The sequence below is a fragment of the Hemiscyllium ocellatum genome, chromosome 7 (assembly GCF_020745735.1).
Source record: "Hemiscyllium ocellatum isolate sHemOce1 chromosome 7, sHemOce1.pat.X.cur, whole genome shotgun sequence".
Taxonomy (NCBI): domain Eukaryota; kingdom Metazoa; phylum Chordata; class Chondrichthyes; order Orectolobiformes; family Hemiscylliidae; genus Hemiscyllium; species Hemiscyllium ocellatum.
In genome coordinates this window covers 32,351,816-32,379,085 of record NC_083407.1, presented here as the reverse complement: position 1 = coordinate 32,379,085, position 27,270 = coordinate 32,351,816, and the positions used below count along the sequence as shown (strand labels likewise).

The 27,270-nt window shown below is 38.7% G+C and overlaps 1 protein-coding gene across 2 annotated transcripts in view; it reads left to right on the top strand.

Annotated features, from left to right (window-relative positions):
- arhgap15 (Rho GTPase activating protein 15) overlaps window positions 1–27,270 on the top strand; it is a 736,069-nt gene that overhangs the window by 175,117 nt on the left and 533,682 nt on the right. For both annotated transcript variants that reach the window (XM_060827830.1, XM_060827829.1), the window contains exon 7: window positions 15,607–15,696. In XM_060827830.1, the coding sequence (XP_060683813.1) occupies window positions 15,607–15,696 (90 nt within the window). The remainder of the gene's footprint in view (window positions 1–15,606; window positions 15,697–27,270) is intronic.

Genomic DNA, 27,270 nt, shown 5'->3' with positions numbered 1-27,270 from the left:
CAGACGTGGGTAAAAATATCAAAGATTTTGACTGTATGACAGCAGTTGTTACCTTGCAGCTGAAAGATGCTCAGGGAAAAGCAAAATGCGCACCTCTGTGTGGGATCAAGGCCAGGGAGCTGACAGTGACACAGTGTCTGTAGAAGATATAGCTGCTTTTGATGATAGCCCACTGCTAAGTGCTCTCAAGGGTGGGTAGGACCTGCCAGACCTTATTGAAATGATGTGCGGCTGGGAAGGTGTTCTCTATGCAGGAGTCAAAATGAATAAACTCTTTTGATGTTGCAGTTAACAAAAATCCATTACTCCGATTGTCATGCAAGCATTTTGGCAGTTTGTAATATCCGATTCCCATATTAATTCTGACAAAATGACCAAGATAAGCTATTGAAAAAATTGAAATGTTAAGCGCCACAGGAAAAGGCAATCTGTATTTCATAGCCTTACACTTGAACTTAATAGCCAAAAGTTCAATCCTTCCTAAAGCGATTGGCCATTATAAACAAAGGAAGAATGCATCCAAATGAGTACAAGCTTGCAACTTTTTGTTCAAATTTAGCAAGCACAAAAGATTTTTTAAGAAACATTTAACCATCTGGGTTATGTGTAGCTCTTTATTAAATTAAACATACCCCTTAAAATAATAACAACATAACAGTTTGATCTGTTAATGTGATCACTTTAAAAGAGCCAAATGACATTATTAGATGTAAAGAAAACGAGTTAGTACACTTTGTGCATGTGTTGATGATGCCTGTCCTTTAAAAATTATGCTTATAATTTGCTATTATTTATTCTGCTGAGACTTGTGCTTTGCATCAGTAAGTCCCTTTGGAGAATCTGTTATGAAATGACGATGAGAAGAATTTCTACTTTCAGAACAATTGGCAATCTGGACCTCAATTATAATCATTTCCTGAAGTGAAGCTATGGTCCAAGTTTTCACTCAAATAATTTACATAATCACAACATAAAGTCTTCCTTAAGGAAGTGCAACTGGGCAGTGCAATGGAACATATCTTCTTTGCATGAAAAATTTGATCTTATGGTTTTGCAATGCGTAAGCTGATGAAGGGTTTATGTCAGAAAGGCCAACTCTCCTGCACCTCGGAAGTTAGCTGACCTGCTGTGCTTTTCCAATGCCACATGTTGCAACTCTGACTCTCCAGCATCTGCAATCCTCACTTTCTCCTAGTTGATGAAGGTTTTTGAATGCAACTGCAAGTATCTCTGCAAATATTAATACTTTTGGAAGTGTCCAGACCACTCTGATTTTAAATAGCTGAAAATGACTTTGAAACATGAAAGCTTGAAAAAATGTCTATTAGTGTCTTTACACTGAAACAAAAACTGAAACAAAATGTCGTTCCCAGTGAAGGGCTTATGCCCGAAACCTTGATTCTCCTGCTCCTCGGATGCTGCTTGACTTACTGTGCTTTTCCAGCACCACACTCTCTGCAATGTTCAGAACATTGATATCTTCTTGTCTTTCTTCCAGTTGTGGAGAGATGAGTTTGGTAGAGGCATTTAATATAACATATCATGACATTTCAATACTTAGATCCACTTGGTCATTTTTAATTTTAAAATGTAATTGCAGTGAGAGAAGAATATCAACCTTTTCTGACATGAGGGAACTTTTTGAGGAAATAATTATATGCATTTGTTTCAGTCATGTTGCTACCATTAGAATGGGAAAGGGTGAGCCTTAGTCATAGCATTTATATTTTTTTGTCAGAGGTTTCAGGTCTTGGAAGTCCCAGGGAAGAGAGCCTCAGAGTACAACGGCATTATTGCTGGGGTTTCAGTTGGGATGTTGAGGTTTTAGAGCATGTTAAGGATAATAAGGAGGAGTATTACATGTTTTAATGGGCATAAAAGTGCATAAAGCCCTCAAGATCCTGATGAGCTTTATTCCAGGCTGCATTGGGAGGCAAAGGAGGAAATTGCTGGAACCCTGGCATATAATACTTTGCTGGTCACAGATGAAGTACCAGATGACTGGAGAATAGCTAATGTGGTTCCTTAGTCAAGGAGGGCAGCAGGAATAGGCCAGGTAATTACTGAACAGTTATTCTACCATCAGTATTAAGGAAATTATTGAAAATAATTCTGAGAGACAGGCTTAATCAACACTGGGAAAGGCCAGGGATTGATCAGGCATAGTCAGCATGGATTTGTTAGAGTTAGTCAAATGTTAGAATTACTAATTTTGTTGAGTAGTTTGAAAAGACAATAGGCAAAAGGTGCAGGTGTAGGCCATTCTGCCCTTCGAGCCTGCACCACCATTCATTATGATCATGGCTGATCATCCTCAATCAGTATCCTGTCTCTGCCTTATTTCCATAACCCTTGATTCCACTATCCTTGAGAGCTCCATCCAACTCTTTCTTAAATGAATCCAGAGACTGGGTCTTCTGGGGCAGAACATTCCACACACCCACCACTCTCTGGGTGAAGAAGTTTCTCTTCATCTCTGTCCTAAATGGCCTACCCCTTATTTTTAAGCTGTGTCCTCTGGTTCGGGACTCACCCATCAACGGAAACATGTTTTCTGCCTCCAATCCTTTAATAGTCTTATATGTCTCAATCAGATCCCCTCTCAGTCTTCTAAACTCAAGGGTATACAAGCCCAGTCACTCCAATCTTTCAACATAAGATGGTCCCGCATTCCTGGAATTGACCACATGAACCTACGCTGCACTCCCTCAGTAGCCAGAATGTCTTTCTTCAAATTTGGAGACAGAACTGCACACAATATTCCAGGTGCAGTCTCACCAGGGCTCTGTACAGCTGCAGAAGAACCTCTGTGCTTCTATACTCAATCCCTCTTGTTATGAAGGCCAGCATGCTATTAGCTTTCTTCACGACCTGCCGTACCTGCATGCTTCCCTTCATTGACTGGTGTACAAGAACACCCAGATCTCTTTGTACTGCCCCTTTACCTAACTTGATTCCATTTAGGTAGTAATCTGCCTTCCTGTTCTTGCCACCAAAGTGGATAAACATACATTTATCCACATTAAACTGCATCTGCCATGCATATGTCCACTCACCTAACCTGTCTAGGTCACCCTGTAATCTCCTAACATCCTCCTCACATTTCACTCTGCCACCCAGCTTTGTATCATCAGCAAATTTGCTAATGTTACTCTTAATACCATCTTCTATAACATTAATATATATTGTAAAAAGCTGCGATCCCAGCGCTGATCCCACTGGTCACTGCCTGCCATTCTGAAAGGGAGCCGTTTATCACTACCTTTTCTTTCCTATCAGCCAACCCATTTTCAATCCAAGTCAGTACTTTGCCCCAATACCATGCACCCTAATTTTGCTCACTAACCTCCTATGTGGGACTTTATCAAACGCATTCTGAAAGTCCAGATATACTACATCCACTGGATCTCCCTTATCCATCTTCAGAGTTACATCCTCAAAAAATTCCAGAAGATTAGTCAAGCATAATTTCCCCTTAATAAATCCATGCTGACTCTGACCTATCCTGTTACTGCTATCCAGATATGTCATAATTTCATCCTTTATAATTGACTCCAGCATCTTTCCCACCACTGAGGTCAGACTAACTGGTTTATAATTTCCTGCTTTCTCTCTCACTCCTTTCTTAAAAAGTGGTACAACATTAGCCACTCTCCAATCCGCAGGAACTGTTCCTGAATCTATCAAACTCTGGAAAATAATCACCAATGCATCCACGATTTCTCGAGCCACCTCCTTCAGTACCCTGGGATGTAAACCATCAGGCCCCGGGGACTTATCAGCCTTCAGATCTAACAGTCTCTCCAATACCAATTCCTGGCAAATATAAATTCCCTTAAGTTCAGGTCCTTCAGCCACTGTTACCTCAGGGAGATTGCTTGTGTCTTCCCTAGTGAACACAGATCTGAAGTACCAATTCAACTCTTCTGCCATTTCTTTGTTCCCCGTAATATATTATACATATATATAATATATAATAAAAGGTGATTAAATATACTGATGAGGGCAGTGCAGTTAACATGGTTTGCATTAACTTCAGCAAGGCCATTGACAAGGTTCTACATTGAAGGCTGGTCCAAAAGATAAGAGCCCACAGGATCCAAGGCAAGTTGGAAAACTGGATCCAAAATTGGCGAACAAATGCAAGGCAAAATGCAATGATGGAGGGTTGTGTCTATGATTGGAAGCCTGTAGTCAGTGGAGTACCATTGAGACTGGTGCTGGGATCCTTGCTCTCTGTTCTGTATGTTAATGACTTAGATGCGAATGTAGAAGGTATAATTATTAAATTTGCAGCTGACAGGAAAAGTGGTGGTGTGGTTGATATTGAGGAGGATGCTCTCTGTGTACACATTGATATCAATCAGGTGATAAGTACATTTTTGGAGGTCTCATCAGGGAAGGATATACATAATGAATGTAGGTCTTTAGGCAGAACTGAGGAATAAAGAAACCTTGATGTGGTAGTCCATGAATACCTGAAGGTGTCAGTAAAGGGAGACACAGTAGTGAGGAAGGCATACTTGCCTTCATTATCCAGGTCATAGAATATTGGAGCAAGGATGCCTTATTAAACTTTATAAAATATTGGTTTGACCACAGATGGAATATGTGTACAGTTCTGATCACCACACTATTGGAAACATGTGATCGTGCAGGAGAGGGTGCAGAGGAGCTTCACCAGGATATTGCATGGCTTAGAAGTCTCACTTGTGAATAGATACAGGATAGGGTGGGTTTGTTTTCTGTGGAGACGGGATCCGATTGAGGGATACAAAATTATGAAAGGCATAGACAGGATAGGTTGTGAGAATCTTTTGTCCATAGCAGATATATCTAAGACCAGAGGGCACAATTTTAAGGTGAGAAATAAGTAGCCAAAGAAGATCTGACAAATACATTTTTGACCCAGAGCTTAGTAGAAATATGGAATGCACTGCCTGAGATGGTGGTGGAGGCAGGTATTCTCGCAATATTTAAGGAGCATCTGGATCAGCACTTAAGTGGGCAGCACAGTGGCACAATGGTTAGCACTGCTGCCTCACAGCGCCTGAGACCTGGGTTCAATTCCCGACTCAGGCGACTGACTGTGTGGAGTTTGCACGTTCTCCCCGTGTCTGCGTGGGTTTCCTCCGGGTGCTCCGGTTTCCTCACACAGTCCAAAGATGTGCGGGCCAGGTAAATTGGCCATGCTAAATTGCCCGTAGTGTTAGGTAAGGGGTAAATGTAGGGGTATGGGTGGGTTGCGCTTCGGCGGGTCGATGTGGACTTGTTGGGCCGAAAGGCCTGTTTCCACACTGCAAGTAATCTAATCTAATCTTAAAATGCCAGGTTACAATAGACTTTGCACCAAATGCAGGTAAGTGGGATAAGTGTAGTTTGGTGTTATTCTTCTTTGACATGGTGGGCTGTAGGGCCAGTTTCAATGTTGTATTACTCTCCAAGATTAGGTCAGGCAGCAATAGGTGAATTCAGGTTGAAGTGCTGAGGAATACTGACATCTGATGGGTGTCATCCATTCTTCACAGTATGGATGACGGGCTCTACAAAACCTTTCTGCCATTTCGGGCAGGCCAACTCTTCAGCTACTATATAGTTGGCTGCAGCCAAGGAAGGTGCATTCACTTTGCAGGCAGTCAGACTGTTAATTAATGTATGACTCCTGTCACTACTTCACACCATTCTCCAAGAGAAGAGTGTGAAGGTATGAATACTGCAACAGCTACTACTGGAGATTTACAGACCAAGGGAAATGCTATCAAGTTAAAATATGAAAGTCCTCAGAATCGGCATCAAGACAGGATCAAAATTATATATATTAAATGTATGTTTTGCTACTGTACTACTGGGCTTCTGTCAGGCATTTTTTTCAATCAAAAGTCACATTTCCATTTTATTAATTTTTAGAATGCTTCATACAAAATGAAAAAAATGGAAGCCAGAACACAATAGAATATTTAATAAGCTGTATTATGCAAATGACACAAGAAAAACAAAATAATGTACACGTTCAGATATAATTTAATGCATTTCCATCAATGAAATTAAATCTGGCATGTTAAAATGAAAGATAGTATCTGCTCAAGGAAATGTAACATTTGAGAGCATTTTGTTTTCATCAAACAATGCTTTGGCATCAGTAAATATTTTGACAAAAATTGAATGAACTTGGACAAAGAATTCTGGCTTTAAGTTAAATATATTAGAAATTCCAAATCGAGTTTCTGAATTGAGAAAGCCCACGTGATGTAAGATGATTTGGTCAGGAGGATGAAATAGATAATCAGCCTTTCAAGATTTTTCTATCCACCCTTACTTTTGCCCCAGGGAAATCCTGAGGCACCGTTTATTGTGAACAAGCCGCAAACTCACATTGTCACAAGTGCTCGAGTCCCCACTACAGCACTAGTCATTGAAAGTACTTAATAATTTAATGAATTTTTCACGTTATAACAGGATTACATGTCAACTGGGCTGAGAAAACAGGTGTGATATCACTTGGAATCCTATGGCAGTCATGGATGTCTCATTTGCTGAGCAGAAAACCAGCAAGATTTCCTGCATCGCTGCACTTTGGGAAGGACTTCTTAAAAATTCATTTGTGGGATGTGGACATCGCTGGCTGTCCAGCATTTATTGCCCGTTCCTAGTTGTCCTTGAGAAGGTGGTGGTGAGCTGCTTTCTTGAACTGCTGCAATCCACTTGCTGTGGCTTGACCCACAATGCCATTAGTGAGGGAATTCAGGATTTTGACCCAGCAGCAGTGAAGGAACGGCGATATATTTCTAAGTCAGGGTGGTGAGTGAGTTGGAGGGGAACTTGAAGGTGATGGTACCCATATATCTGCTCGCTTGTCCTTCTTGATGGACATGGTTGTGGATTTGGAAGGTGCTGTCTGAGGATCTTTGGTGAATTTCTGCTGGGCATCTTGTAGATAGTACACACTGCTGCTACTGAACATCAGTAGTGGAAGGACTGGATACTTGTGGATGTGGTGCCAATCAAGAGAGCTGCTTTGTTTTGGATGGTGTCAAGCTTCTTGAGTGTTGATGGGGCTGCACTCATCCAGGAAAGTGGGGTGTATTTCATCGCAATCCTGACTTGTGTCTTGCAGTTGGTGGATGGGCTTTGAGGAGTCAGGAGGGTGTTACTCGCTGCAATTTTCCTAACTTCTGGCCTGCTTTTGTAGTCATTTTATTTGTGTTATGAGTCTCGTTGAGTTTCTGGTCAATGATAACCCCCAGGATGTTGATTCTGTGGGATTTAGTGATGTCAACATTGTTGAATGCCAAGGGGCAGTGGTTTGATTGTCTCTTATTCATGATGGTCCATACCTGCTCCAGAGGTGTGCAATAACATCGACAAACAGATTGATTTGATAAATAGGTTAAATGAAATAAAGGAAAATGGGGCATTTAATTGTCTAATCAAACACCCCTACTACCAAATTCATCTGAGGGGGGGGCTCAAGATTCAGGTCGTAGCTCTATCAATGAAAATGCTGTTATTTACTTGCCAACTGGGTATTACCTGACTCTCTGAATTGATAAAGAAAATATGGAGATGAGCTATATTTTTGTGCAAATCAATTTATATCTGGTTAGTGGATGCAAAATATAAGATTGTTTAATGATTGACCAGCAGAAATGTACTTTTGATGGCACCTCTCAAGCATTGTCAACATTTTCTTTCTTCTTCATGTATCCTGGGAACATGCTCATAGGCAGTCTTTCTTTTTAGAATCTGATGACAAATTTGATCATGAATGGATCAGGCTGACTTGTTTGAAATAATACCTTGCTGAAATTCCAGCAATAGTAAAGGACAGCTTAAACCACTGAACCCAATTCAATTCCAGCAAATTGGAATTTAGAGCAGGGTAGTTAATCGCAAACTTTTTTTTTGTTGAAAGAAAATAATAAACCTGACATGTTCCAAGTCTGTAACCAATAAAACTGACAAGTACAAGATGGATAAATTCTGCTGTATCTATTGTGAAAGAGTCTGCATGACAGTGATCACAGGCGCAGATCACTTCAGAGTTACTGCAGAATCAGAGCAATTGGACTTATCAGACTTTGTAGCTGGTGGGTGGAAAAGCTGGCAGATTCAGTTATTAAGCAGTCACCGAACCCAAACCTGAGACAGTGAGATTATGAAACATGTGCTCTTACTGCTACACTTCCATCATGCCTCAGGTCAAATACTTCTTTTAAACATAAGAAAATCCAGATAAGGTGTAACAAAAAACGCACTGAATTTTGAACAAGTTAGCAGGAACTGTCAGGGTCAACAAAAAGTCATCATCACTAAAATGTTGTCAAAAACAAATGGTGTGCATTAACATTAACTGCAATTCTGGGCTAGTACTGTGATGTGGAGCATTATTTCCAGTTAGTAATGTCAGGACACAGAATTTGAATATGTATTCAAATGAAGTTTACCTTACATTGTGTATAATTTAACTAATCAGTCCAAGCTTCAGTGACAGCAAAGAGAAAGCTATAACAGAGACATATAAACAAATTAGACAGTAAACTTTAATTTATGTGATAAGTGGAATTTACTCAATCACTTAGGCTGTTCTAGTGTTTACTAAAACATAGTAAAAAGAGCCTAAGTACTACATTTAATGGATCTAACCCCATTATAGATGCTTTAGTTTACATACATTGAAGGAGTTATAGTCAAATACCACAAGCCATAAAACATGGACTGATAAACAAATTTAACCAATCAGTAAATTAGTGAATCCATGAACGGAATGTGTGATATCTGCTGGTAATTATCTAGAACTTGTTTACAACTGTATCTACTATTCAACATTGAGTGATTACAGCTTCATACATTTAGATAGGTGTTTTAACTCTCTTTTAAGATCAGCTTGATTATGATAATGATTATGCATTGTCATTTACTTCAAACTGCACCAATTTATTTTTTTCGCTCTTTTTGTCTAATGATTTTCTAGCGTAACAGTGGCACAATTGTTCAGGTATTATGCTTAAAATTTGTGTCCCAGCTCCAAGCTGATGTTTATTTGGATCAGATTATCAGCATTTTGCATAATGTATGTGCATTGTGCATTCACTATACATTGACCACATAAGAAGGGGAGATATGTTTGGATACAATAAAGAAAATATTTAAAGTGTTATCAAACCTTGTGAAATCAGTGGAAACAGAAACAAAATTAATAGGAAGGTGGTCTGAACCCAGCCAAATTCACACTAGGGAATTGGAAGCATACACTGTAATTATCTAGGGAATGCAGTATTAAAAGAATGCCAACTCCCAGTTGAGACATTAAACCAAAGTCCGTTTGCCCACACAAGTGCCAGTAGACCTAAAAGGTCCTAATGCCCACTCTGAGGAAGAACCTGGGAGACTTGATAACTTCAATCAAGATTATAAAACAGATGATCTGGTGGTAATCTGTTTACTATTTGTCGAAGCTTACTGTGTGGATATTGACCATGTTCCATCCAATAAAGCAGCAATTCCATTTCAATTTGCTTACTTGAGTATTGCAGTAGGCTGAGGAAAGGATTGTCATTGAAACCCGGGAGTTAAAGAGATGGGCAGGGTCACCAGAGTAGTCATCAAGATGCCAATGAAGGTGGGAAAAGGAGTTCCATTATCAAGGCTAGGAAGTAGCTTACTCAAGGTCACTCCCTTTCTGCTAGTAGGTCCTTCCATTGGATTCAAAATGCAAGAGAAACAGAGACAGAGCCATTTTGATTCTTTGTTTGCCGCATGTCACTTCTAATGCATGTTAGCTGTATCTCTACATTAATAAAACTTTAATTACATTATTTTCTGCATTCAAAAATAGCATTTGCTGACAGTTTTATTTTCCTATAAACTCAAAGAAATGATCAACTTAAGGAACAATGGTTTACGGATCTGAAGAGCTTTGTGCAAAGCAGATACGAACTTAAGTCCCGATAGATAATAGCATTATTTAGAAGAAGGGATGGACAGTAAATAATGCCCTGGCCAGTGACTTCCATATCGCATAAAAGAATAAAAGAAAAAAAGGCCTAACATGAACTGGAATGAATATCATCAACAAATGCAAAGTTGATTAACCACTAAGTTTGCATTTTCTAGGATGTGTGTTTACATGTGGATATGTGTATGATATTACTGTAAGTCGAGTTCTTGATTTGCTATCCTTCTTCCAACATTTTTTTCAATATCTATAATTGACAGCTAACTAGGCTAAGAGCCCACATCCTGAAAGCTGACTTTTCATCCACATATTTGGTTCGGCGTTTCGTATTTCTGGTGTATGAGTTCAAATCTGGCACTTAAAATCATTTTGCATAACTGGATATTTGATATAAAGATTGAAGGAAATGGACATGCCATTCCCATTTTCATTAAGGAGTTGTTAACATTATACACATTGTTGCAACTTGGACAAAGGAAGAATGTTTTCACTTTTATATCGTGGTCACTATGGTCATGGCATCAACAAAGTGGAATTAAGCATTGACTTTCCTTTGTTTTAGAATACGTTGTGTTTATTCAACTTAACACATTTTTGAATTAACTATCTATGATTATTTTGAATTTTATTAACCTCAGAGGTCAATTTCTTGTGGGCATAGGATGCTTCTGGGTGTGGTTTGGAAGACACATTTTGCTGAACACTTACAAAATATTGTAAAAATGCAAGAATTGCTGCTTGATGGTCAATATTTCTTTTCCTTCCTGTGACTTGGTTCTCGGTATTATACATATCAGAAGAATGAATCACTGATGAGATCTGACATTCTTTGAATCCAAAGGCTTTTGGTTCTGACTCAGAAATTTAATAGAGAGAGAGAATATAAATACTTATAATTATACAGGTCCTTTCACAACTGTTACATAAATGGCTACATAAATTATCAATATTCAATTTTCATCTCTGATTTTAATACCTGAGATGTTTATGGACAAAAGTTATTTTTTAAAAGAGGGCAAATACTAACCTAAGTTAAAAAGATAAAGTGCTGGTGAAACTCAGTAGTCTATCAACGTCACTAGAGAGAGATGTGCAGTGAAGATTTTGAGTTGTTTATGAATAGGAATCATATTGGACTCAAAGTATGATTTTTTTTTCTCTCTTCATAAATGCCACCAGACTTGCTGAGTTTCTCCAACATTTTCTATTTTTAATTAAGATTTCCAGCATCTGCAGTACTTTATATTTAAAAACAGAACCACAACAGCTGCTGTGATTACCTGACCAGGTTGAGACAAGCTTAGGAAACCATGAGTACACAAGGATAAGTCTGATCTGAGGGGAGCGGTGACTAGTGAGCCCGGAGTGGGATTCTGGTGGATGGGTGGCCCAGGCTGGTTGTGAGTCCAGAGCGGGGCTCTGGCAGCAGCTTTGCAGAGGGGCAAGCATGGGACCTGGCATCAGCCGTGACTGAGGTGTTACCGGGCGAGGTAGGCCCAGTGGCAAAAGATGGTGCCTGAGGATTGGTGGCTTCAACATTGCGTCAGACACTTATGGTGGCGCAAGGGTTATGGACTCTCGTTAAGCTATATATTTTTTAAACTTGTTATTTTTAAACTTTTCAAAATGGCACCAGGTCATGGTTACAGTGGAAGCTTTCCATAGTATTTTACTAGACTATTCACTATAAAACATATGTGGCAATAAAATCATTCATTCATTTTAAAACTCATTACCTATGTTTGTCTATGTGTTTGATGATGTCTTTTTAATTTTTTGAAGGTAATACATTCCTCTTTGTTTCACCGTGTAATTTGGCAGCTTAATTTTAATTTATTTAATTATATGCTCTTGGAAGTGTAATGACTGGCTGCTAAAAATAAAATAAAACTATTTGTTGCAACTGACAGAGAGGATCATATAAGAAGACAAGGTAATTTCTCGCATCCCCTCCTTACCACCTAGTCGTAAGGCAACCACAAGATGCTTTATTTTGTGGCTTATAAAGTTCCCTTAAGGTGTAACCTTGTCTAGGAGAGAGTGAGGACTGCAGATGATGGAGATCAGTGTGAAAAGTGTGGTGCTGGAAAAGGACAGCAGGTCTTGGGCTTATGCCCGAAACGTCGATTGTCCTGCTCTTTGGATGCTGCCTGACCTGCTGTCCTTTTCCAGTACCATACCTTTCAACTCTTATGTAATCCTGTCCGTAATGTAGGAAAAGAAAGAAAGATTTCCATTTATGTAGTGCCTTTCACAATCTCCCATGTCTCAGAAAATTTGATTATCAACCCTTTAAAAAAAGGTTGTTGGTTCACCAGTTTTATTCAGTGTGTTGCAGTAATGATTTTGTTTTGGATCAAGGGATCTCACTGAATGGCAGATCAGATTCGATGGCCTACTTCTGAACTTACGTCTTCTGGTTTTATTATGATTTAAGTGTGCCCCTGGTCTACTGCTCTCTAAACAGACCTTAATGAGCAAATTAACTTTTCATGAATTTTAGTCTCCACATTTATTGGATTCTCCTGTAAGTATCAATTCAAGCCATTTGCAGACTAGGTAAATTGGTTGAAGCCACCCGATCTCTCTTTGAACAAGGAAAGCATGGCTGGATTATCATTGGATGTTCACTATTTAACAACTCAGCAACTAATCAGAAGGAGTTAGATGTTCATTTCCATCAATCTGAGTAACTAGAAAATAACATTGGAAAATAACTAGATTTCAGCAATGAAAGCAATGAATAAATTTTAACAAATTCTCTAGAGGTGGATTTTGCTTTTCATCTTGAAGGAAAAAATATAGCCTTATTTGAATGTGTTATTACCTTAACCACCTTGTTACTTCACGAAGACTAATGCTAGATTATTGGTAAGATGCAATGACTAAAGCTTACACTAATTGTTGAAAGTAGCTAATTGATAAAATGGAAGCAAAAACAAAAATGGTTCTGTAGAAGGGTCACTGGACCCCTGAATCATTAACTCTGACTTCTCTCCATAAATGCTGCCAGTCATACTGAGTTTTTCCAGCAATTTCTACGTTTGTTTTTGATTTTCAACATCTGCAGTTCTTTTTTTTTTGTTTAACTGAAGGAATGGTGCCGACTTCGGGATGCTTTGCTCTTTCATTGACTTGTACATGTTGTGGAGGTCAGACGATGGTGCTAGAGGACTTTAAACGCATGAAACTAAGTAAAATGCTGAGTCCTCATATGGTGTGCTTCCAAGCTGTGGTAGATGATAATCAACTCATGCTTTCCATGTTCAGTGTGAGATTTGCTAGAACTCCGGAGTCCAGTCTCCACTGAAATCAGTTGGGGACGTAGCACACAGGATACATTTGGCAAAGACCTCAGGCACCATGGCTGACTGCCACCAGCTCGCTTTTGGGCTGTGAACAAAGAAAACATATTTATAAGGCACTTTACTTATGAAATGGTTTCATAATTTACTTTAACCCTTTAAGTATCACACTTAAACTGAAATGGTAACGGTGTTAATGTTCTTGTTACTTTGCAAACATCATATGACAGGAAACCGACCGTTCTGTATTATATTTTATTTTATGTTGAAAGAAAACTTTGGGTTAGAATAGGAACTTCAAAATGGGGAATGGGTGCAACCAATAAGCCAGGAGAAAGTGAGGACTGCAGATGCTGGAGATCAGAGCTGAAAATGTGTTGCTGGAAAAGCGCAGCAGGTCAGGCAGCATCCAAGGAGCAGGAGAATCGACGGTTCGGGCATGAGCCCTTCTTCAGGAATGAGGAGAGTGTGCCAAGCAGGCTAAGATAAAAGGTAGGGATGAGGGACTTGGGGGAGGGTTGTTGGAAATGCGATAGGTGGAAGGAGGTTAAAGTGAAGGTGATAGGCCGGAGTGGGGCTGGGGACAGAGAGGGCATGAAGAAGATTGCAGGTTAGGAAGGTGGTGTTGAGTTCGAGGGTTGGGACTGAGACAAGGTGGGGGGAGAGGAAATGAGGAGAAATCTGAGTTCATCCCTTAGATGAACCCCGTTCCCACCCCCATTCCAGCCTATCACTCTCGCCTTAACCTCCTTCCACCTATCGCATTTCCAATGCCCCTCCCCCAACTCCCTCCTCCCTACCTTTTATCTTAGCCTGCTTGGCACACTCTCCTCATTCCTGAAGAAGGGCTCATGCCCGAACCGTCAATTCTCCTGCTCCTTGGATGCTGCCTGACCTGCTGCGCTTTTCCAGCAACTCATTTTCAGCAACCAATAAGCCAGTCTGGTATCAAGGCATTGGTTGTGATCAATTAGCTGTGCTGGGCGAGCCACATCATCCACATGGCTGACACAAGACTCCCCAGAACATAAGTCCAAGATATGCAGGTTAAATGGGTTGGCCATGCTAAATCACCCATGGTGTCCAGGAATGTGCAGACTAAGTGGGTTAGCCATAGGAAGTCCAGGATTACAGGGATAGGATAGGGGATGTGGATCCGAGTGGAATGCTCATCAGAGGGTAGGTGTGGACTTGGTGGGATGAATAGCCTGCTTCCACACTATGGGGATTATGTGATTCCGAACAAGCTCTCTACACGAAGTTTTGTCATGGAAAGTGGTTACCAGAAATGCAAAAAACATTTTCAAAGCCTTCCTGAAAAAAATGCAACATTCCCATGAAGTTATAGAAATCCCTTGCCAAGACCACATGGGAATCTCTTGTCAAGACCACCCAAACTAGAGAAGAGGCATCTTTGTGGATTCCAACTATTTTGGGTATTGCTGACAGGCACAGGTGGAGGCCAAGCCCAGACAGTGGAAGAAGCCCATGGAGACCTAAGAATCCCACCCACCCACCTCATCAACTAGCAGCGTTGACAGGGATCCAGAATTGAACTGTTTTGTTGCCTCAACAACACTGGAGTGGTAACCAGTCATCCTCGGTCTCAAGAGACTATCTAAGAAGCAGGAAAGGGAGTGGAGTGGCATAATAGAATTGAAATTTAATAGCAGCCCAGTGTGATAGTATTATTTGTAGGTTATCAGGGTTGTTCATGGAAGCAGTTGGTTTACTCTCGGCAGCAGTGACAGGTTTACAGGGCAAAAGGCCAACTAATGACCACCAAATGGCAGTCTCACTTGGATAGGTCATGATGAGGAATTATGAAAGTGAAACAACTGAGAGAGGCAGTAGGTGGTGCTCTTTCTTGTTTTGTGTTGACACACTGCTATGGAAAAGAAGAGAGTGTTTTATTTGCACATACCTACTTGAACATATTTGATGTCGATATTGGGTAAAGGTAGAAAGAAATTCAAATCAAAATCCGGCACTAAAATCCATAATCATGAAAAACTCACCAGAACATTTTTATGTTTATGGATCTGATCTTTTAAAATAATGGTATTCAAATTATGTTTTCGACCATGCCATTTTTTAAAAAACTTCTATTCCACTATAACACAGACATAAATTATTCTTTTCACTGTCTAGGTTTTTGATGTTTGATGTGAAATGTCCTATCTCATACAATGATGAGCACTGGAGTGAGTTATTAAATATTGTTTCCAATTTTATCTGAAGTTGTCAAAACGGTTTTTTTCTTCTTGATTAATCCTCACATTTTCAGTATTTGTTCACAATTTTTGAGATTTGGATGTGACATTGTTTCTCACTCCCTCTGTGCAGAAAACAGGCTGTAAACCGGAGAACGTGGACCTGTGCGGTGCTCAGATTGATTGGGCAAAAGACAAATCCAGCAGAAAAAATGTGCTTCAGGTAGGATAGTTTCGATAACAACATGATCAATCTTGTACTCATTTCAATTGTCTGGCTGGAAATTTTTCAGTACTTGAGCTTTCGTAGATGAGCTGTCATTTTTTTGAAATTGATGCAGAAAAGACAGTAAATAGAACTGATTGAGGGAAAACAGCATGTTGAAGTAGAAGAATCCCCATGTACTGTACAGATGACAGCTTACTGAAAAGAATCTCACTTGGAAAAGCCTTTTTAACAACATTAGACCATGTTGCTATCTTATGCAGTACTTAACTAGCACAATCTATTCAATTTACCAAAACAGTGACACCTACATTAACTGCCTCTGTTGGAAAGGGAGCAGTTCGAACTAAAATCATAAATGTGCATTTACCACCAGATTTCCTACTTAGTTTATATTCACTGCTTTATTTGCTCTCAAGTTTTCATGGACATTCAACTCTATACACCTGATGGCAACCTTTATGAAAACATGCAGACAGACATCCTTTAATCGACATTCACATATGCAAAAGGATTGAGTGACATATTAATCATATTGTATTCCACGGCCTGTACTCTCAATAAGATTTGGTATGCAAAAGATACAGGCAACAGGAAAAGACAAGTTTTCAAATTATTTTGAAGGGGCCCGGTTGTTTCTCTATGGTCAACATAGACATCTGTCATTCAATGCTCTCACTCTTCCCCTCCCAACTCTCCATGATCATGCCTCCCATCCAGATCTATCAGATCAATCTCAAAGCCTCTTATGATTGATTCTGCTCAAACGGCTATGGCATATCCATGAAAGCTCTGCGGCTTGTAGGATATATGTTCATGTGTCTTGTCCCTTGAAATGAACTAGGCCTCTCATTGAAAATATTGGGTAGCCAGCCCAAGTATTCCTCACAGTTAGTTACCCAAATGTTAAAATTCTCCCCTATCCTCCATGTGCCTTTTCATTGTGACCATTGGATAGGGAGTTGTTTTCTAATTGATTAAACAGCCATTCATTTAATTTAATGTCACAATTGCCAAATTAAAATTGTGCATCTGAGTAACCATTGTGTAATGCATTACGATTCAAATCACTGGTTGTGATATTAGTAAGGTGCTCAGTCATGTTTTTATTCAAAATACCATTGTTTATTTTGAAAAATAAAGGTTTCAAATGTCGACTTCATTATGACAGTCTGACAAAGGCTTCCTATCCTTTCCATGGATGTTGAACAGGAAATACATAAAAGTGATAAGTTAGCTGAAATAGGCCATGCAGGATTGTACAAAAATGTCAAATATTGAGAAAGAAATGGTACAGCTCAAAAAGAAGCCACCAGGAAACTTCTGTAGTGGTACTATTATTTCACAGTTTATAATTCTCTTCAGTTGTTACTATCTTTTATCACATACACATTACCCTCTTCAATTGGGTTAAATTACGTTGTGTTTGAATCTCTTTCCAAGAAATCTGTTTCATAGTTATCCATTAACTACATCCTTCAGAAATCTTGAGAGATCTTTGGAGCTCAGTGTGAAAGAGCTTTTCTTCTCCATCCAACTTCAATCACATTTACATGCAGGCTTTTTATAAAGCCACTCAGCACTTCATTTTGTAGACATACAGAGTATGATAGTCTCTCCTACCATCTCAAGTCTGAAGAGTTTAATAAAAGCTCCTTTTCTAAAACGCTTACACAAGATCATAGTCCTAGCGCTGGTGACCGCACAGTTTATTTGTACTGCTGCCTGTGGCTAAAAACAGACGTTCCAAGATTGCAGCCAATGATTATCTGATAAGGCTGGCTGTGAGAAGTTTGGTTTAGATTAAAACAGGTTGCATCAGCTTTGCTAAAGGCAAGCTTTATTTTTGTCACTTGAATAACCCAGGTTTTCTGGCGAATTGAGATGTTTAAAATATTTTCAATATTAGGTGTTAGTTTAATGTTTATTTTTGGTTTGAAACTTGAGGTGATGAGGATTGGAAAGGATTACTCCATAAACCCAAATAATCCAAAGTGTCATCAACATAATAGTGTATGTAGTGACTAAATAAAACCATCTTAAAGGTGGACAATACTGTCAATCAACAGCAGGGGGTTAAGTGCTTCAGAAAATGTGCCATGGCCTGACATTCATTTGTCAAGAATAATTTTGTATGCGTGCATGTGTGTGGTGTGTACATGTTTGCTTGTAATGTTCTGAAATCCCTGCACCTTTTTAAATTTTAAATGGAGCTGCGAAGTCTTCTTGAGGGGGCTGGCGGTAGATTTAAAATTTAAATTTGTGCTGCATTTTCTGATGTTGAAACATATTATTTTTCCATTTCAAGCTGATGCAGCACATCTTAGCTGTGCTGCTGGCACCGAAACAAAAGGTTGTGCAAAGCTATCATTTGCAAAATGTTTCAAATGATGTTGCCGAGCTAGATTTCACTTGAAAATCATGCACTGCTTTGCTGAAGGATGTCGCTTTTCCTCATTCCATCTATTGCAAGTGAATTCAGCTTCTGCATGGAAAAGGGCGAAAGGAACATCAGATTTAAATTGCACAGTTTGGTGGAATTATAGAATGAAGCACAAAAACATATCAGCAGCATCTAAAGCAGCCTTCTTCTGGGGATATCCTTGAACACATGGTTAACACATTGTTCAGTAAAAAATTCTTACACTCACCTAAAATTCAATTAGCAAATCAATGTGCTCAGCATCCACAAATAACTAAAAAATATTTTTTTTTCCCTGCTTCAGTTTATCTGGACTTTTATTTAATTTAATCTTGACTGTACCTTCCCGCATTTTCCTTCTAAAGGGAAGCTCTAAAATTGGGTCACAGTCTTCTTCAAGCCTTTTCAAATCTTTCCTGCTTGTTTGACAGGAGTCATGCTTGATGAGAAACAATTCCGACAAAGGTGTCCTCTTATTTTGCTAAAGTGAGGCCATCAATCTCGAATCATATTTTATTTTTGAGTCAATTAATTATGTTTGTGCTTGCCAGATAAGCTTTATGCTGTGTATGGAGAATTCAGAATTGAGAAAAGAATATTGCAACACTGAGCTTATATTTTCAGTGATGAAACCAAAAAAAGCCTTTCGATTTTTCAAAAATGTCACATATTTAGTTGTAATGTATCAGAAAACATCTAGAAATGTGACATAGTTTGTTGAATGTATGCAGGAGAAAATGCTTTCTGTAAATTATATAATGGAGATGGGGAAGATCATTTAAACTTAGACAGAACGGTAAATAAAATACAGATCTTTACAATTTACAGATGTTGCTTTTTAACAACCTCTTTGTTAACTCAGATTTGTTTCAATACACACTATATTAGGCCAGTGAAGGAGGATAAAGAACTTTTTGATCTTTGTCCATAATGGTGACACAGTTAAATTGTTTACATTTGCCTTTTGAAGTGTTTGCATTTTTGTTAAATTGTGGGAAATAGTCTAAAATGCTCTTTCCCAAAGTAATATTTATTTTCTTACACTCTTCTCCTTACTGACTTTTGTGCAAAAGTCAGCTAGACATTTCATAACAATCAAACCTAAATATTTACATGAAAATGCAAACTATTGCAGTGAATATTTAGAAAGGGCTAAACAATCCTAAGCCAAATAATAATAATTATCATCTCTCAAGTCGATTGTTGATTTCTTTTTCCATTAAGTTCTTTATTTTAAATTGTGTGCTGAAATGAATGTTGAAGGGCTATGTGGTTCTTGTGCAGCATGCTTAGGCAATTATCTTTTGAAAAACTAAGCTGTAATCTTGTCAAAACTCCTGTCATTCATTTGTAATTGTTACACTTTGCTATTGGTAACTTCATCTGTTTATTGAGATAGTACTGTTTATTAATTAAGATAAAATAATTACTGAATACAATAATAACAGTACAACAACTGATGTGCTACAGCTGCAAGATGTGAGAGCTTCTGGACACTGGTGGTGAGCCAGGCAAACATATCTGCAGCTTGAGGGAGTTTAGTTCAGAATTATTGAGCTGGTGGTTAAACTGCAAACATTTTACTATATCAGGGACAGTATGCAATGAGACACTTTGCTCCTAGAGCTGTGCATACATTTTAGGATAAAGTTTTCTGATTTAGTAAATGGTCAGGAAAAGGAGGATATGACTGCAAATGAGATAGGTATCAAGGTCCAGAAAGTAGACCTGGAGTTATAAAGCATGGAAACAGGCCCTTTAGTCTGACTTGGTCATGCCAACCAGATATCCTAAACTAATCTAGTCCCACTGGCCAGCATTTGGCCCATAATCCCTCTAAACCCTTCTTATTTTTGTACCCAGCAGAATGCCTTTTAAATGTTGTAATTGTACCCATCTGCCACCACTTCCTTTGGTAGCTCGTTCCATACATGCATCACCCTTAGGTCCCTTTTAAATCTTGCTGTCTCATGTATGCCCTCCAGTTTTGGACTCTTTAACTTTGGGAAAAAATACCTTCGCTATTTACCCTATCCATGACCCACATGACTTTATAAACATCTATCAGGTTAGCATTCAGCATCCCGACGCTTCAGGGAAAACAGCCCCAGCCTATTCCCTATTCACCCTGTCCCTATGGCTCAACACCGCACCCCCCCCCCCCCTCACCGCCTCCTCCCCCCCCCCACCCCACCATCTTGCCAACATCCTTGTAAATCCTTTCTGAGCCCTTTCAAGCTTAACAACATCTTTCCTTTAGCAGGGAGATTAGAATTGTATGCATTATTCTAGAAGTGGCCTCACCTTCTATCATGTTGCAGCTTCTGTACAGTCAGAACATGGTGTCCCAACTCCTATGCTCAATGTATTGTCCAATGACAACAAGAGCCTTCTTCACCACCCTGTCTCCCTGCGACTCCACTTTCAAGAAACCATGTATCTGCACCCCGAGGAGAAATGGTGAGATTTCCCCTTTGAGTCACTCTGAGGCACAGAAAGCAGGAATAGTGAATAGCTTGAGAGTCTGATGTGGGTGAGCACAGTAGAGTGGGTGGGATGCATGTAGTTCTGAGAGTTGCAGTCCATGTGCCTTAATGAGACGTGTGTTCAGTGAGAGAGTTGGAGTGAATGGTGGCTGTGTGAGAAGATGGTGGCATTGCCTTTGTACTGAAGAGTAGATTATTGGCCTTTTATCTGCATTATTGGGCAGCCCTTCTTTTTCAGGACACAGCACTGTCTTAGCCTACTATTTAGTCCCAGGTTAGCATAGTCTGATAATGTGCCTCCAGGTGGTCCACTGGAAGAAGGACTGTATTCCTATCCAAACGCCAACCTGGTTGAAATTTCCTGTATGAGACCATTTCTCGTCGAGAAAGGAGTCAGTTAAGTAAAGAAAATAGGTCACCTTAAGAAAAAGTTTTTAGTTTGAAAGTGCCAACCCAAAAATAGCTGAATAAAGCCCTGGATGGTTTTCAGCTCAGTTGAAGAAAAAGGCTATCAAACTTTAAAGACTGAGATTTGAAAGAGACAATTAAATCAAACCTATAGATGTGATAGTGAAGGGAAATTTCTCTGGTGTTGGAGTTCTTTAAAGTGATGATGCTGCAATTGATGAAATTATATCTTTACTATGTATTGTGAAACCTCTCAAATTATCACGTGTAAATGACTTGTTTTATTCTAATTTATTTTCTTTTGCATAAAACTGTTAGTATCAGTATAAAAGTATTAGTATTAAAGCCATAACTGGAACATTGCATGCTTGCTTTTTCAGTGAAAGACCATCTTGTTAAATGAAATAAAAATAAACTAATCAAATCAGATGTGTCCATTGCTTAGGTCAGCTAGGATCAGAGATACTCAGGAAAGATACATCTCAGTGAGAAATAGAGATTTTAAAGGAAGAATGCTCCATCTATGGTATTTGAAGGTAGTTAAGGATTGTATTGCATTGAAAGAACAAACATTTAACTTTGTTAAAATGAGTGGCAAGTGAGAAGATTGAACAAATGATAAAGAACAGCAATGAGCGACCTAAAGGTTAAGAAGAGGGAAATAAATGACATTATGAGAGAAAACTAGCCAGAAATATTAACACAAATAGTAAAAGAGTATCCAGGCATTCAAAACTGAAAAAAGTCAATTGAGCATTGATTTTTCTAGAGACCAAGACTATGAGGCAAACAAGGAAATGGCAGATGAATTGAACAGATATTTTGCATCTATCTTCAGTGTGGACGATACAAGTAGCTTCCCAGAAATAATTCTGTGTAAGTTGGTAGAAAGAAGGGAGGAGGTAAAGGGTGCTTGTAAAATTATTTGAACTAAAAGCCAACAAGCTCTTGGTCCCAATGGACTTCATCCTAAGGTTTTAAAAGGAGTTACTACTTAGATAATGGAGTTTTTTTTATTTTTCCCAAATTTCTGTGATTCAAATAAGGTCCAAACAAATTTGAGAGTAGAAAATACCCCTGTATTCAAAAAAGGAAAAAGACAGAAAACAATTATCAAGAGACCAGTGAGCTTAAAATCTGTCATAGGGAAAACACTGGACTCTTATTAAGAAGGTTTGCATAGATCACCTCAATACTCTCAGACAGCATTGTTTTGTGAGAAGTCAATCATAGTTGACTAGTTCATTGAAGTTCTTTCAGAAATAATAAGCACATCTACAAGAAATACAGATATGTTGTAGTTATACTGTACTTAGATTTCTAGAAAACATTCAGCAAGGTGCCATATTAAATGTTACTACAAAAAATAAAACATCAGTAAAAAGTTAAAGGGTGTGGAGGTGTTTCTTTCCAGAGATGGTATGGGGAGTTGTAAGAGGTATAAAGATTCTAGATTAACAAGTGTGTCAAAGGTTGTCTAAGATAGGTCAGAAGATGGAGTTGAGATGACAATCAGGTCAGTGATGATCTTATTCAATGATGGAGCAGGCTTAGGAGTTGAATTACCTACTTCTGTTCTTAGTTCATATACACGTAGGTTCATACCTTGGATATAATTCTAGATTGCTCCAGGATATAATAGTGCAGTATGGCACTTTGTTGTTAGAGAAAGAGCAATTAGAAACACTAAGTAGTTTAGTTGGATGTAATTACAGAAATCTCATTAAGTCTCAACATGAAAAGTGGCTTAATCCAAGATTAATCAATAAGTAAGGCTAAGATTCTGATGAATACAATTATTGCTGAAACATTGCGACTGGCTGGCAGAGGAAATTAGATTTGCCTCATGCTTGACTACAATATGTTAAAGGGGGCAATAGCTTTGAGTAAGAATGATCCCAGCTTCCAGCAATTAAAATGCATATCTTGTCAACTGTAATATGCACTTAAACTTCACCCAATCCATTGATATATTCTGATGCAATTAAATACTGATGATATAAATACAAATCCTATTTTCATCCTGCTGCATTGTATATATGCTGTGCAGGTATGTTCCATGCACAGTTTGTCAGTGTGAATGGAAGATGTGCCAAGGGAAGGAAGCAACTGATTTTGTTGAAATGATCTAAAACATTTTCCTAAAATTCAAGCCTGTTAAAGAGGTCCTCATTAAAGTACTGCTTTCTTGAACTCATTATTCCAGACTGGTAATGATATAGAATTTAGAGTGCAGAAACTAGTCATTTACCAACTGGTGTGTGCTTCCCCAGCCTAACTGATCAAGCTTTTTACCCAATGGGGATATTTTAATAATAAAAATAAACAGGTTTGGGTTGTTTGGTGGGGTTAAAGCCTTAAAAATCAAAATCCCAACACCAACCCATCTCTAGCCTAGCCAATTCTGGAAATCAAGAGTGGGCGTTTTGAAATATTGCAATTAAGCAGCCAAGTTTAGGAGTCAAGTGCCTTTGCAGCTATCTGCTAAATCTAATGTTCCTACATAGGCAAGTCTATAATTGGCTGACCTCATCCCAAACCTTCTAATTCTGTGGATTTATTTCTCCAACAACTTCTGATTTCACTGCCCAAGCCAACAAGTTCCCTTTTCCAAAGCTTCCAATCCCCAGCTCACAAATCGCCAAAGCTGCAGGGTCACACCTACATCATAGGCCTCCAATCTTCGACCTAGATTTGTAATTATTCCCCCAGTTACCTCCCTCCACTGAGACTCAGACCTCCTTCCTATCCTTGGAACACACCCCTCCCCCACCACTTTGCAAAAATGAACAGGTTGCTACCTGTCCCCTGGCTCCATATTGGTGATTTGTTGGAATGATTTAGAGAATATGATTACGGGCATGTGCCTACTGAGATTTTCCCTCTAAACCTTATTTTAACCTTACAGGCAACAACAAAAATGATTTCTCAGTAACTGAATTATTTAAGAAATATAGAACTATTTAGCTTTACGAATGAATCTCCCCATTTCTTGGTATCCATCAGACCATGGAGATCAGAGCAGAATAATCCATTCGGCTCATCAAATCTGCTATACCATTCAATCATGGTTGATATGTTTCCCGACGATGACCCTGAATCCACTTACCATCAATAAATCTATCTCTGTCTTAAATACATGCAATTACTTGATCTCCACAGCTTGCCACAACAATGGATTCCACACTTTAACCACCCACTGGCTAAAGCAATTCCTCCTCATCTCAGTTCTGAAGTTTTGTCTCTTCATTCTGAGGCTGTGCCATTGGGTCCTAGTCTCTCCTACTAGGACACATATCTTCACAATTTCTACCCTCTCCAGGCCTCTCAGTGTTCTGTGAGTTTTAATGAGATATCCCTGTCCCCACCCACCACCCACATCATTCTAAACTCCACAGAATACAGATGTAGAGCCCTTAACTGTGTATGACAAGATCTTCATTCTTATAAATGTTTTCTGGAACCCTGCCAGTGCTAGAACATCCTACCTTAGATATGGGACACAAAACTGTTCACAATATTCCAAACACAGTCTGACCAGACCCTTGTACAGCTTCTGTAGTACATCTCTGCTCTTGTATTCTAGCTCTCTTGAAATGTATGATAATATTGCACTTACCTTCCTAACTGCCAACTGAACCTGCACGTTAACCTTAAGATAATCCTGCACTAGGGCTTTCAAGATTTTTTGTGCTTCATATTTATGAATCCTTTCTCCAGTTAGAAAATAATCTACGCCTCTATTCTTCCTACCAAAGTGCACATCTCGCAATTTCCCACATTGTGCTCCATCTGCTTTTCTTTGCCCACACTCCTAGTCTGTCTAAGTCCTCCTATAATCTGTCCACTTCCTCAATATTATCTGTTTCTCTAACTAACAATGTGTCATCTGCAATAATGTAGACCATTAATGTATAAAGTGAATAGTTGTGGTCCCAACATGGAACCCTGCTGAACTCTACTAGACAGCTGCGGCCATCCTGAAAAAGATATTTCTTCCCTACTCTCTGTTTTCTGCCAGTTTGTTCCTCACTCCACTGGTTCTTATCTTGTTTAGCAGCCTCCCATGTGACAGTTTGTCGAAGGCCTTTGGAAATCGAAATAGATCACATCCACTGGCTCTCCTTTGTCTAACTGGCTTGTTACCTCCTCAAAGAATTCTAACAGATTTGTCAGGCATGACCTTTCCTTGTTGAAATTATGCTGACTCAGCCCTATTTTACCACATTCTTTTACTACAATTTCATCCTTAACAATGGACACAAAAATCTTGGAATAAATTAATGAAAATAAGTAAAACAAGGGTAAACTTTCATAGTAGGAAGGTATAGGAAGAAATGCAAAATCATTTGCAGAAATCTCTGACAGCAACATTAGCAATGATTCCCATGTTTTAAATATAATACTTCTTTGTCAAAACATAATGAAAGTAGTACCATGATGCACAATTTAAAAAGGTAATTATAGAGCTTACAGAGGAAGGAAATAGAAAAGAAACATGTATTGTTCAGAAGTAAATACTATTTTTTTCCACAACTTTGTGTAGCATTCACTTTTAATGTGTCAAATATATTGCTATTTTTGAGACTCTTGAGTACAGGATAAATCTCCCACAAAAAATATTATAGTGGTGTCAATTATGGAGAAAACCATAGACCTGGGGAAAGGAGCTTTTGCTCATGGAATCACTAGTGTCGTAATCCTGTAACATCCTAACACGCACTAATTCTGCACATTCCTTCCCCCCCCCCCCCATTCAGCAGGCTACACAAGAGTAATTTAAAAGATAAACTGCTTCCAATTGTTGCTACCAAAAAGCACCCTTAGCGGTGAGGGAGATCTGACATGGAGATAAATGGCAGGCAACAAGACCATGTTCTAATATGAAAAGTAAAAACGTTTTGCAGAGAAAACAGAAAAACGAAATATCTATATACTTTAAATGGAAGGTATCTAATGTATTTGGCAGTCTTCACTGTCAATGTATACATTTAACATTATTGCTAATCCAGTAATTTGCATAATACAATGATAAAACAATTGCTTAACTGAAGAAAGCTGCGATTTCACATATTCTGGCAACTTTAAAGAGTTCCCTTGCTGCCTTTGCCTAAGAATAGTACTGTTGTCAATAGATAGTATAAAGTGAATATATGTTAAGTGTGCATTTTTGGATTGAATTCATCAAATTTGAAAATAGATATTAGATTTATCCAGTTGCAAAGTGAGTGAAGGCTATGCTGGATTTCTGCTAACTACTGCAACTTCACTCTTCCTACCATCATATGCATGTAGGAAGCACCTGCCTATTTTTGTGTACGTGTCCACATTAGTTAAAAGGGCATTAATGATATCATGCATGCTTTTGTTTGTTATTTCTCCTTTATTGTATTATCTCATAATATTTTGTGTTCAAGATTCCGAGACAATGAGCAGAATGCAGCAAAGAAACTGTTTGCAAAAATGTCATTTTGCCATCATTTCTCTATTTCCTTTCCTATATCTTTACACTTTATTTCCAGTCTTGTGATATTTGCTGTACAATTACCTTCTTTCTCTGACTGTATCATTGTTGGCACAATAAGTTGCCTATTACCATCCTTTCTGTACCAATAATAATTGATGAAGTAGGAGCAATGGATGATGCCTTAAACAGATAAGACAGTACCATGCAAATTACATGCTTACTCATTGATATTTGCATATCAACAGTAGACAAAGGCATATATCTCAGTGCTTTGCAATACAGATTCTCCAATGTCCAGAGGAACGCAGAACCACAGATTGAACAGCATAAATACGATAGGTAAATATCAGTGTATTGTGGCACTGCAGATAGCATGTCTGCTTCTGAGTCAGAACCTCTGAGTTCAAGTTTCACGCAGAAAATAAGAGCAGGAGTAGACCATTTGGCACTTGGAGCCTGCTTCAAGAATTGGTTGGCACCAGAAGGATTATCTGTGATGTGGTTCAAACAGGTTGATAACCAATCTACTGAACTTTTCAAAACTTTCCCTACTGTTCCCCAAAGGAGAAAACGTGTTTGTAAATCCAAGCAAAATATAAGAGTGTTGTTTTTGATCAGAAGTACTTACATATTAATCTCCTGTTTTCTGTAATCCCCTTTTACTGATTTACATGCTGCCTTCAATATCTAGAAATAAAGTATTAGTTTTCATATGGATGGCCATGACACCCAATTCAATCAAAACACCATATTGACAATTGTTGGAAGCTAAATCTGATTGATTGCAA